The sequence below is a fragment of the Oncorhynchus gorbuscha genome, linkage group LG24 (genome assembly GCF_021184085.1).
Source record: "Oncorhynchus gorbuscha isolate QuinsamMale2020 ecotype Even-year linkage group LG24, OgorEven_v1.0, whole genome shotgun sequence".
Lineage (NCBI taxonomy): Eukaryota > Metazoa > Chordata > Actinopteri > Salmoniformes > Salmonidae > Oncorhynchus > Oncorhynchus gorbuscha.
Genome location: NC_060196.1, coordinates 31774794 through 31787849, shown reverse-complemented (window position 1 = coordinate 31787849; position 13056 = coordinate 31774794). Strand labels below are relative to the sequence as shown.

The 13056-nt window shown below is 44.0% G+C and overlaps 1 protein-coding gene across 2 annotated transcripts in view; it reads left to right on the top strand.

The window, feature by feature from the left end:
* Positions 1–10534, top strand: part of LOC124012662 (phosphatidylinositol 4-kinase beta-like) — a 31579-nt gene extending 21045 nt beyond the window's left edge. The window contains exons 1-11 of one of the 2 annotated variants that reach the window (XM_046326525.1): positions 2675–2956; positions 3620–3847; positions 4058–4291; positions 4416–4525; positions 6132–6236; positions 6415–6538; positions 6656–6769; positions 6984–7135; positions 7362–7494; positions 7728–7848; positions 7985–10534. In XM_046326525.1, coding sequence (XP_046182481.1) covers positions 3662–3847; positions 4058–4291; positions 4416–4525; positions 6132–6236; positions 6415–6538; positions 6656–6769; positions 6984–7135; positions 7362–7494; positions 7728–7848; positions 7985–8166 — 1461 coding nt within the window. In that variant the 5' untranslated portion in view covers positions 2675–2956; positions 3620–3661 and the 3' untranslated portion in view covers positions 8167–10534. Of the gene's footprint in view, positions 1–2674; positions 2957–3619; positions 3848–4057; positions 4292–4415; positions 4526–6131; positions 6237–6414; positions 6539–6655; positions 6770–6983; positions 7136–7361; positions 7495–7727; positions 7849–7984 lie in introns of those variants that run through there. The other variant, XM_046326524.1, reaches the window with a different exon arrangement.
* The last annotated feature ends 2522 nt before the right edge of the window (positions 10535–13056 follow it).

Here is a 13056-nt window from a genome sequence, read left to right as displayed (position 1 = left end):
GAATGGGCCTAACCAATGTCACCTCTAGGCTATGTTTCAATGTCCACACCAACCAGCATACCACCTAGTGTATGTATTGGGCATGATTTCTTTGTGGTATACTAATATGGACATTGGAATGTAGTGCAACGGTCTCTCAACCCCTTGGGTTGTTTTCCCTCTAATTGGATAACTTGCTTCAGGTTTTCCCCCAACAAAAAATTTGAGACACTGCTAAATGTAAAGTCTCGTGATCCTGAACGAGAGGATAGTATAGGAAGATTGAGTGGAAAGCTCCAGTGTCACATGCAAGGTCAGTCATAATTACACATGTTACTTGGTAGTTCTAAGCAACAATCATGCCAATCTGGTAGTAGTTCATGTGGCAAAAATAGGCCTACCTGGTATTTTACGGTAGATATCAAATCAGTTTATTTGTCACGTGCGCCGAATACAACAGGTGTAGACCTTACAGTGAAATGCTTACTTGCAGACTAACCAATGGTGCGAAGAAAAAAAAGTGTGTGGGTAAGTAAAGAAATAAAACAGTAAAAAGACATTTGAAAAAAGAGTAGCAAGGCTACATACAGACACCTGTTTGTCAGGCTTATTGAGATGGTATGAACATATAGGTATCGTTAAAGTGACTGCATATATGATGAACAGAGTAGCAGAAGCTTAAAAAGAGGGGTTGGCGGGTGGTGGGACACAATGCAGATAGCCTGGTTAGCCAATGTGCGGGAGCCCTGGTTGGTCTGGCCATTTAGGTAGTATGTACATGATTGTATAGTTGAAATGAATATGCAAATAAGATGAACAGAGAGTAGCAGCAGCGTAAAAAAGTGGTTGGTTGGGGGGAGGCACACAATGCAAATAGTCCGGGTAACCATTTTGGTTACCTGTTTGGGAGTCTTTTATTGCTTGGGGGTAAAAACTGAAGCCTTTTTCTCCTAGACTTGGCACTCTGGTACCGCTTTCCATGCAGTAGTAGATAGAACAGTCTATGACTGGGGTGGCTGTGGTCTTTGACAATTTTTAGGGCCTTCCTCTGACACCGCCTGCTGTAGAGGTCCTGGATTGCAGGCAGCTTAGCCCCAGTGATGTATTGGGCCTCTGAAGTGCTTTGCGGTCGGATGCCGAGCAATTGCCGTACCAGACAGTGATTCAACCGGTCAGGATGCTCTCTGTTGCAGTTGTAGAACCTTTTGAGGAAAAAGGTCTTTTTAGTTTCCTGTGGGGGAAATAGGCTTTGTCGTGCCCTCTTCACGACTGTCTTGGTGTGTTTGGACCATTCTAGTCTGTTGGTGATGTGGACACCTAGGAACCTGCTCCACTATAGCCCTGTCGATGAGAATGGGGATGTGCTCGGTGCTCCTTTTCCTGTAGTCCACAATCATCTCCTTAGTCTTGGTTACGTTGAGGGATAGGTTGTTATTCTGGCACCACCCGGCCAGGTCTCTGACCGTCTTGTCGGTGATTAGCAAACTGTTGTGTCATCTGCAAAGTCTTGCCTCTCATGCATCTCAATATCTCTGGTGGCAACATTATTTTGCTGAGTGCCCCTTTAAGTAAGAATTGACAAATTAAGCTTATCTTTTTTTTTCTTGTTACTTATCTTAACAAAAAATTGAACTGTCCTATATGTTAGACTACTTAATTGGAGCTTGATTCATTGTTTCCATAAAACTAATAATTAAGTAACCATTTTTAAATGGTAACCTTGTGATTGAGATGTTATCTAATTCCAAAGTAGCCTTAAAGTGGAACTGACAGCATTTTAGCAACATGAAATCTTGATCTGTTCATATACACCCTCCCAGGAAGAATGCCACTTTTAAAAAAATGTTCTGACATCAAGCACTTATGGTCAGTTTCATGTTTTCATTCATTATTAGAATGTTTGGGAATTACGTAGAGTAAGGCATTTATGAAAATGCTATAGCAATATAGAATTTGTGCATTTTGGACAGTTAATAGAAACTGCAGGAAATGAAACTTAATAAAAACATGTCTTGTCCAGGACCGGAGAATATACAGACCGTTGCGCCAGTAGACCTTTTATGTAAAGGCATTTCAAATCAGGCCTGACACAATTCACTTTGAACTGGACTGTGTGTTTACAGGCAGTTGCAACCGTGCAACTTCAGATCAGTAGAACGCATTCGCCAAAAGCCACAAAATAACGTTACACCTGACTGGATTTCTGCCACTATGTCAATACCACGGGAGTCCTTTTACATTTGTGACATTTACAGTCCTATTGATCAAATAGTCATAAAAAGGAAATCTCTCTTTCTCTCGATGGTTTGCACAACAAGATCATCAACTAATGCTAGCCAGAGCAAGATGGGGAATTGTAGCCTACTCATCCTTCTGCAGCTTGTCTGCCTATGATTCGTACTTGTCCCAACCAAGCACCTAAGCTAACTGGCTAAAGTTGGCTAGCTCTACTATAGCTACTTCCAGACACGGTTTACATGTTATCTCGAGCAGGGTTTCCCAACATCTGTCCTAGGCCCCCCCCTGGCTGCACATTTTGGGTTTTGCCCTAGCACTACACAGCTGTTTCAAATAATCAAAGCGTGATGATGTTGGTTATTAGAAACAGCTGTGTAGTGCTAGGGCAAAAAACTAAACATGCACCGGGGGGGGCCTCGGGAAACCCCGATCCAGTGCATTCGTGACTATTACTGACACGGTCGTAGTGTGTTCGTAAATTCATCAGTTATTCTGCGCTCTGGGACACATACCAAATCGGAAAGGATGGCATATCTCTTGCGTTCGCAACTTCACTCTGGCTAACTGGATAACAGTCGTTCTAGTTCTTGCTAGCTAACCAAATGACACTTGCATCTGTGTGGAGCCACTGTTTTTGTACAAAATATTGAGTCGTTGAAACGGTGCATCCCGAATGGCGGCACCAAACAATGTACCTGGTCAGCTGTGATTTCCAACCTGATAGCAAAGAAATGCATTGGTGAAATTATATTTATCATGCATTGAATTGCATCCATCTATTCTGCCAACAATGCCTTAGTGTACAATAATGGAATGTTGATTCAAATATAACCTATTTTTAAAACCTCTAAAATTGGTTTTGTAGCATTTGTTCCACTTTAATAGTGGACTGTAGAACAAAGGACTTCCTAGATTTGTTCTTTGACCTACTGTGATGGTATTGAACATTGTTCATACTCGAGATATGAAGATATTGGACACCATAAGTGGTGACTAAACATTCCAAAGGCCCCAGAGCTTGTTTGGCATATGCGTTTCTCTCAACCCTCTAATTTTAACCAATGCTATACTGACACCTGGTGCCAGTATGTGGTACTGCAACAGGTTGACATAAATTCTCCATTATCTGCTTGTTTCTTCTCCCTGTGGCCATATATTCTTAGTCTTATAACTCCCTTGGTTTTCTTTCTTCTGATTCTGCTCCTGAAACATCCCTCTTTCATGTCTCATCATACCATCTTTGTCCTCCCTCCTTAGCCTCTCATTTGAGTAGTCATTGAAGGAAGGACCTGGGGAAAAGTTGTGCCACTTGTCATGTGCTGTAACTCGCTGTACATTTTCTTCAAAACACAAAAAGACATGTCTTTGATCTAGATTCTAACAGCTTTCCTCCTCTCTGTAGCCGCTGCGCCTGACGCCACAGAGGGAGTTCATCAAGTCTCTGATGGGCATTGGCAAGCGGCTGGCCACGCTGCCCACCAAGGAGCAGAAGACCAAGCAGCTCACCTCAGAGCTGTTAGTGCTCAACCACAAGCTGCCTGCCCGCGTCTGGCTGCCCACTGCAGCCTTCGACCATCACGTGGTGCGCGTGCCCCACACACAGGCCGTGGTGCTCAACTCCAAAGACAAGGTGACCAGAAGGCCTAGTAGTTTAAAACCTTTTTAGTTAACTCATTTAGTTATTTTCTGAGGTGCCTGGAGTTTTTAAATGGAACGTGCCCCAATGCTCTTTCCATGGGACTAACTGGTTAAATGTACCTTTAAAAAATAAAATAAAAGCTCTAGAATTCCATTCCCTAAGTATGACCTCTGACCTCCTTCATTCTCTCCTTCCTCTCAGGCCCCGTACATCATCTATGTGGAGGTGCTGGAGTGCGGGAGTTTCGAGACGTCTGCCATTCCAGTGCGCATTCATGAGACGCGCATCCGCAGTGCCCGCTCTGCAGACAACCTCCTCCCAGAGTGCGTTGGCATCACAGCCGAGCAGCGCGCCGGCAGCTTCTCTACCGTGCCCAACTACGACAACGACGATGAGGCCTGGGCCGTGGACGACATCGGCGAGCTGCAAGTGGAGGTAGGTACCCGTGGGGAACCACATGGTGGCACCGTGTGACTTTCCATCACATTTTGATGACAAGGGTGAAGGAGTGAATCAGATTTGAATGTACTAGAACCCTGGGGTCCTTCTATGGTTCCAGCTCCCAGAAGGCCACACCAGTAGCAGCGACAACATCTCCCAGTTCTCTGTGGACAGCATCACCAGCACTGAGAGCAAGGAGCCCATCTTCATCGCCGCCGGCGACATCAGGTACAGGGGTCACTGTCAGCTAGAATTGCTCTGCTAGCTTGTAGTTTCTCTTTCAAGACTTGCTTGACTTGGAGAAAAAAAGACAGCCCCCCAAGTCAGTCCATTATATTAGTTCACAGAAATCCCCAAATTACATTGTTATAGAGACCTCTGATTATTCACTGTTAAGAGTTCATATACATTTTGACTGATGGAATTTCATGCCTTTTTAACCAAATTTCCATGCCCAATAACTGGTGGCGTCGCTGTAGCCTACATGGAAAGAAGTCGGCATAAATGTGGCATTGACACTAGAAGGCTGCTGGTCTGTGATCCCATGTAAACCTATCTCCTACCGTTGTGCTGTTGATCAAGGCACTTAACACCCCCTCCCCCACCAAGTAAAATAACTGCACTGTAAGGCTCCTGTATTAAACGCATGTGATCAACCCTCCATCTGGAGAGCTACTGGCTGTTCAGGCTTTTGATTCAGCCCTGAAACACACCGGAGTCTGCCTAACAAGGTCCTGTTGAGCAGCTGATGTTTAGGCTACAATGTGGTGTGTTAGAGCAGGGCTTGAACAAAAGCCTGCATGCCCAGAAGCGCTCTTGGAGGACGGTTGACCACCCTTGATATCAAATATTGCAACGTTACAGCCAGATACTTTTATCTTGTTAGAATTATTCCCTCATTAAAATGGATAATGTAGGCTACTTCAAAGCAAGGTAGCTTGAAAGCAAGGTAGCAAAACTAACACACGTTTATCTATAACCTTAAGGCTAAAATGTTTGTTTCCGGGGAGCAATTTGTCAATTAGGCTATTAGAATATTTTCAACGTCGGAATTACATAGCCTACTGTTTTAATAGAGTGGGGAATCGCAGCTTTTAAATAATGGTGTTAGATCTATTTCTCAACGTTGCTGGTGGAAAGGCTGAGTCAACGACTAACTTTTTAGATATAGATCATGCGAAGACTAGCAAAATAGCTTGTAGCATGGCTAATTATGTTTTGAATTGGCTGTTCCGTTAGTCTATCCTTATTTTATAGGCCTACTGCTGCCTAAATATCGATCTCTCCTTGGTCAATGGCACACACACACACACACACACACACACACACACACACACACACAGATGATCCGCAGCACACATACGTGCTGAACGGTAGGCATACTTCTGATCAGGGCTGATATGTAAATGTAATGATTTATGAACATAAGAACCCCGATTTGACAACTTGGAACATAGCATCCTGGCGTTCAGGGTGGCGCATTCTCAAACTCTAGCACACACACACCGGATTCAGAGACTAGTGTCAAATAAGCTTGAACAAAGAGGAGTCGGGATATGAAAGCACTCTCCATTACTATTCAATGCCGATCCTTCACTTTGATCAACTGCTTTTTTTGCCGCTTCTGTGTGATTTGCTGCTCCCCCCCCCCCCCCCCCCCCACACACACTTTGTTTTCTGAAGGAGACTACAGTTCCCCAAAAATGTGAGGATCCGGTATGGCTCTCAGGACAGCTCCGACCCAAGTCCAAGCAATGCTTGTTGTAGTTTCATGTATTTGGGTCCATCGCTATGGTCTGGATAGAGGTTTTACAACAGCATGTTTCTTTCTTAGGCGACGTCTGTCAGAGAACCTGGCCCACACCCCCACCACGTTCCGGAAAGATCCGGAGGACCCGTCTGCTGTGGCGCTCAAGGAGCCCTGGCAGGAGAAAGTCAGGTGGGTGATTGGCAGATCAGAATGAATAGAAGGGACACACATGGATGGGCGTACACAATCCCACCTGACGATACATGTCTAGCCCACTTAGGTGCAGCGAAGAACAGCACATTGTGGCACTGTCAAGTAATTTGCTGTGTCTCACTATTTCCTCCCGCTCTCTCTCTCCATCCCTCAGGCGGATAAGGGAGGGCTCTCCTTACGGTCACCTGCCAAACTGGCGGCTGCTGTCGGTCATTGTGAAGTGCGGGGACGACCTGAGGCAGGAGCTACTGGCCTTCCAGGTGCTCAGCCAGCTGCAGGTACGTGACCCTCCACAGTCGAGTCTCATTCCACAGAAATGCTATAATAATACTAATAATGGATTATTATTAGCATTCCCCGGCTAATGCGCTCCACTTCTCCCCCTTCTTCTCCAGTCCATCTGGGAGCAGGAGCGCGTCCCCCTGTGGATCAAGCCCTATAAAATCCTGGTGATGTCATCGGACAGCGGGATGATTGAGCCCGTGCTGAACGCTGTCTCTCTGCACCAGGTGAGCACATTTTTATCAATTAAATGGACCCCACTTGAAATGTCATGACAAAGCTGCCCAAGTTGTTTAGCTATGTGATGCAGTACGACTGCCCTCTTGAGATGAAGATTCTGATAATATAAGTAACAGTTTGATCCTGCACTATTATCAATAGCTATTTTGTACAGAATACTGTGTTGGTTGCCATTTCTAATGGAGTGTGTCTGTGCTCCAGGTGAGGAAGCAGAGCCAGCTGTCTCTGCTGGACTACTTCCTGCAGGAGCACGGCAGTTACACCACCGAGGCCTTCCTCACCGCCCAGCGCAACTTTGTGGAGAGCTGCGCCGGCTACAGCCTCATCTGCTACCTACTGCAGGTCAAAGACAGGTGGGCAGCCCTCCCTTCTCATCCCTCCTTTAGTTTCACTAGTACTATTACTCCCCTGTTCTATTTCCCCTCTCCACTTCCTGCATCGTTGAGAATGTTTGGCTGTGTTTACACAGGCTGCCTGTGTAAACACCGCTTTTGTGGTGTGATAAACTCCCACATCCAACCCTCTCCTGTATTCCTATATGTTTTACTCACTCCCCCTTCTCTCGTCTCCTTTCTCCAGACACAATGGCAACATCCTCCTGGACTCTGAGGGCCACATCATCCACATTGACTTTGGTTTCATCCTGTCCAGCTCACCCAGAAATCTGGGCTTTGAGACCTCTGCTTTTAAGCTCACCAGCGAATTTGTGGATGTGAGTCAAATAAATGAGTGAATGTGCGTTGTCACATAACTGTAAACCGGAATTGCTCATACAGCTAGCTGCCTAACAATTGAGTTAGCAATCTCACAATGTTCACTACATAAATACATTTGTTGGTGTGTTAAAAGATGCTATTAGCGACATTGAGTTTGCTGGTTATCTGCATAACCTGTCGGTTTTGCATGTGTAAAAAGTCCACTCTGTTGTCCGCGGTTCTCTCTCAGGTGATGGGAGGCCTGGATGGAGACATGTTCAACTACTACAAGGTGCTGATGCTCCAGGGCCTGATAGCTGCTCGCAAACACATGGAGAAGGTGGTCCAAATAGTGGAGATCATGCAGCAAGGTACTGTTTGCTAAAACCGTATATGAGCATGGTCAGTGTGTCGCCGTTTCCATGTACATGATCTTTCTGCCCTGTCTGGTTTCTTTTATGGTCTTGCTATTACAACTCTTGTCTCCCCTCTCTCCTCCCCCACCAGGCTCTCACCTGCCCTGCTTCCATGGCTCCAGCACCATCCGCTACCTGAAGGAACGTTTCCACATGAGCCTGACGGAGGAGCAGCTACAGGTGCTGGTGGAGCAGATGGTGGATGGCTCCATGCGTTCCATCACCACCAAGCTTTACGACGGCTTCCAGTACTTCACCAACGGCATCATGTGAACAGTTCAACACCGGGACACAACCACATAGGACATCCACATGGGAGAGCAAGCAATCGTGTACACACACACACACACACACATACAGATGGTGGCAAACATGTGCATATGGACTCAAACATGTGCTTGCCATAGCAGCACATCTACAAAAAATGGACTCTTGTATAGACTAGTACTACAGGACTTGTTTGCAAACTTGATATGTTCTTTGTCTTAGACTTCTCCTCCCCCCTCCTTGTTTTGGCCTTAGGACTTTTACCTCATGTTTTGGCCTTAGGACTTTTACCTCATTAACGGTTTAAAAAAAGAGGCATAACGCACAGTTCAAATCGCACACGAAATCGATTAAGTATCAATATTGGAGGTACTTCATTGAAAAGGGGAGGGGCAATGTGGGAGAGGGCGTGGTGTAAATTCAGAGGAGCCAAGAAGCGTTTTCTCAGATTGGACAACTGCAAGAGCAAATCAGAGGTACATATCGAATATGTACTTATTTTCCATTGTTCTTAGAGCAAAATGGACTTTGAGAAGCCACTATGTAACGACAAAGAAAGCACAAGACAGGTTTTCTAATGGACAATTTCCCTTCTTCTCTGAAAATTCTGTGGTCATCAAGAATGAGCCAGCCCAAAGAGAGGGAGGAAAGGACTATTAAAAACCATGGGTGTATGAGTGTTATCTGTCAGGAAAACAACACTTTATTCCAAGAGTTTGATTTGTTTTGAACTGGAAGTTTGGACTAGGACCAAGACGTCTCTTCTTAGGGGTCCAAGCATGCAGCGAAGCTGCTGGTTGTGTTTTTCTTTCCATCCTTAAAAGGAGCAATTTCATTTCAATCTGGGTTTCAGACAACTAGTTCTCATCCAGTAAAGCACATCTGTACTTACTGTTACAGATAGAAATACCATGAATAAAAAGGACTGTTCTCTATCATCACATGACAGTCTGTATATTCAACAGACTGTGTCATGCCAACATACATCATGTAGGGCTTTGCTTTGCTAGTGTCACTCTTATAGCCACCATACTTGAAGGAATGCTAGTGTCATGTTGAGCCTCATGCACTTGACAGTTATGTTGAACCAAAATGGCTACCTGTGGTTACATATATAACAATTGCAATGGATTTATGCAAAAAAAACTCAACATTGATGTTCCACTAATGTTTGTCTTTCATCTCTAACTAAATGTGTATGTTAACGCATTATTATTGTATGTTATGTTAACTAAGGTTGCATATTTAACGAATGCTCAACACGTCCCTCTCTCGTTGGCTCTCAGATGCATTCCTGTGACTAACTCGGGCCAATCCAGAGAGAGGGTTGTCCTTGAGCAGACAATGTAAATAATGGGAGTGATGATTTCATTCCTCTGTCTGTTTTTATTTCTCCTTATTTTGAACAGTATGAGCTCATTATCACAAGTCAACTTCCTTGATATGTGAATTTTTAAAAATATGATACTCTCTACTAAACCGATTTTAGTTTTTTGCTCTCTTAAACACACATGTATTCAGTATTGAAGAGAGCTGTTTGAAAAAGCTACATGCTGGGATAGCCTATAACTTATATTACCTGCTTATGTTTGAAAGCTGTGTTGTCGGTGGGTGGCTTTTGTGTATAGCAAAAATGAGAGAACTCAAATGAGTCATTCATGTGAGCAAACCAATGCCTTGAGACATACAACTTTTATCAATGCAACAGTTGGGACAAAGGCGTGCAGGTCATGTACCCAGGAAGTTTATTTGATCAAAAGTGTTAAACACTTCCTGCTTACTCTTCAGTAAATACTACTTTCATTGCCTTTCCCCTTCATTTATTCCAACCCTAACATTCTGTAAAATGATGTAAATAACTCAAGTGCATTTTTATCTTTACCGGAGTGGGTTCTATCAAACCCCCATTGATGTTCTCTCCCATTCTGAACCATGGAGAAGCAGAATTGTGTCTTTGTCCAGTGTCACACCAGCTAAATGCTTGTCCATGGGTACAGACTGCTCCAGATAATGTATAGATCACACTATTGTTCTGAACAGAAATGTCTGTTCTACATGGAAAGTTTTTTTTGCCCTTTTTTAAGTTCTGAACATTGTGCCCTCAGAGACGTGGTTTTAGACGGAACTGGTCCACCGCTAACACCAAGCAAAGCATTTATGACTAAATTAACAAGTCCTTCGTCCTTGATACTAAAGACATTTTAGAATGTACAGGGGAAGAAATATTGCCCACTTTTGTATCAGAACACTTACACTTTAATCTTCCTAATTATATGTTTCGCTTTTCATACACATGGTACAGAGACGAACCTTGTATCATGTTGCCTAAATGCATGACTCCTTCAATAAATTGGAAAGTTTTTGTTTTCTTGTATATTTTCTTGGTTTTCTTAACATGTGTTGATAAATTGTAAGGGGAATTTTTGCTATATAATTGAATAAAATGCGAGTCACGTGATTACATATACACCCAGTAAACTAGTAATGTATTGCAATAGATTTCTGTTTTCAGTTGCATCAAGGATATACGATTTGTTAATTCTGTTTTTAATATGTAGTGATGCTATATTGTAATCAACTGTATGAATTGTAGCAAATTTAATGACAACCTGTCCTCTAGAATCACTAAAAGAGCTGTAATCATTTGCAGTGCTGATGCTACTATGGCTGTTTTACACACAGCCAAATTCTGATCTTTCATTAATTGGTCTTTCGACCAACCAAATCTGATGTGAAAATATCTTTGGTCAAATGACCAATTAGTGAACAAATATCAGAATTTGGATGCCTGTGTAAACTCGGCCAATGACTTTAATTCTACGGTTGTAACTACTTTGTCAAAGTTCAGCATTCTTCCAACAAACACAGTCTTGATTGGACTTGACATTTTTGGCTACCTGAAGCTTTTGTCTTTCATTAATAGGAGCTGTTTTTCTTGATTTGAGTCCAATATCATTTACATTACATTTACATTTAAGTCATTTAGCAGACGCTCTTATCCAGAGCGACTTACAAATTGGTGCATTCACCTTATGACATCCAGTGGAACAACCACTTTACAATAGTGCATCTAAATATTTTAAGGGGGAGGGGGTGAGAAGGATTACTTTATCCTATCCTAGGTATTCCTTAAAGAGGTGGGGTTTCAGGTGTCTCCGGAAGGTGGTGATTGACTCCGCTGTCCTGGCGTCGTGAGGGAGTTTGTTCCACCATTGGGGAGCCAGAGCAGCGAACAGTTTTGACTGAGCTGAGCGGGAACTGTACTTCCTCAGTGGTAGGGAGGCGAGCAGGCCAGAGGTGGATGAACGCAGTGCCCTTATTTGGGTGTAGGGCCTGATCAGAGCCTGGAGGTACTGAGGTGCCGTTCCCCTCACAGCTCCGTAGGCAAGCACCATGGTCTTGTAGCGGATGCGAGCTTCAACTGGAAGCCAGTGGAGAGAGCGGAGGAGCGGGGTGACGTGAGAGAACTTGGGAAGGTTGAACACTAGACGGGCTGCGGCGTTCTGGATGAGTTGTAGGGGTTTAATGGCACAGGCAGGGAGCCCAGCCAACAGCGAGTTGCAGTAATCCAGACGGGAGATGACAAGTGCCTGGATTAGGACCTGCGCCGCTTCCTGTGTGAGGCAGGGTCGTACTCTGCGGATGTTGTAGAGCATGAACCTACCTAATATCAGAGACGAGCATCGTGCAGCTGGCGGCCGTGTATATCTAGGCCTACTGTAAGTAAAAAATCTAAACTGGAATAGATTTAAATTAAATTCCACTCTGCACATTTATATACAAAATTCATCAAATGATGAGGGAGAATGACAGACCGACTGCAAATATATTTTGAAAGACCTGTAAATCTAAAACTTTTGACTTTCAGAATGTGGTTGTGGAAAGCAAGGCTAACCCTGAGACTGAGCCCCGAAGGCCAACACACTAACCGGGTGAACTACTATAACATGATGATATATGGATATTACAAGTGTGTATGTGCCCGAGTCTATAAATGAGGGAGCTCATATGTGTGTTTTAGGTATGTGAGGGTCAGGAGGGGTAAACAATTCTGTTACTACGGTGGCCCAGATCTCCACTCATGATGAAAATAAGAGACAGTCGGAGAGCCATGTAGGTGCACTGTAAGGAAACATTCTGCTGTAACATCCCTATAAAATTCCTCAAATGGCCCCTCTATACAGAACGCCATTGGTGAGAACACACCAGGGCTCCTGAGTGGCGCAGTGGTCTAAGGCACTGCTGTGTCATTACAGACCCTGGTTCGAACCCAGGCTGTATCACAACCGGATGTGATCGGGAGTCCCGTAGGGTGGCGGACACAAATTGGCCCATTGTCATCTGGGTTAGGGGAGGGTTTGGCTGGGGTAGGCAGTCATCATAAAATAAGAATTTGTTCTTAACCTTTAACTAGGCAAATAAGTCTGATAAATAAAAATCATTTTAAAAAAGGTTCTCGGACCAGACGGCCACGTGGAAGTAGCCTTTAACTGAACAACAGACAAATCACTTTTCAATAGATTTTCAGAAAACACAGCAATATAAACTTCTCTTGACTTTGAAAATGTGGTTGTGGACAACGAGACAGACTTGAGAACCCTGACCTGTCTGCAGAGCTGCATCACCTGGTAAAACAAACGGAGTCTGTACTCTGTGTTTTAATACAGCATGTAAATGTGTGATAATAGGAATAGGCTACATTACCAAATGACTTGGTCTTGTGTGAGTGTGTTATGTGCCCGAGGCTGTAAATGAGGGTGGTCATGTGTGTGTGTGTGTGTGTGTGTGTGTGTGTGTGTGTGTGTGTGTGTGTGTGTATTTCAGGTGTCAAGACATCAAATATTCTCCATGGTGGCACAATCCCTCTCAGATGGATACAAAACAACAGGGATGAAA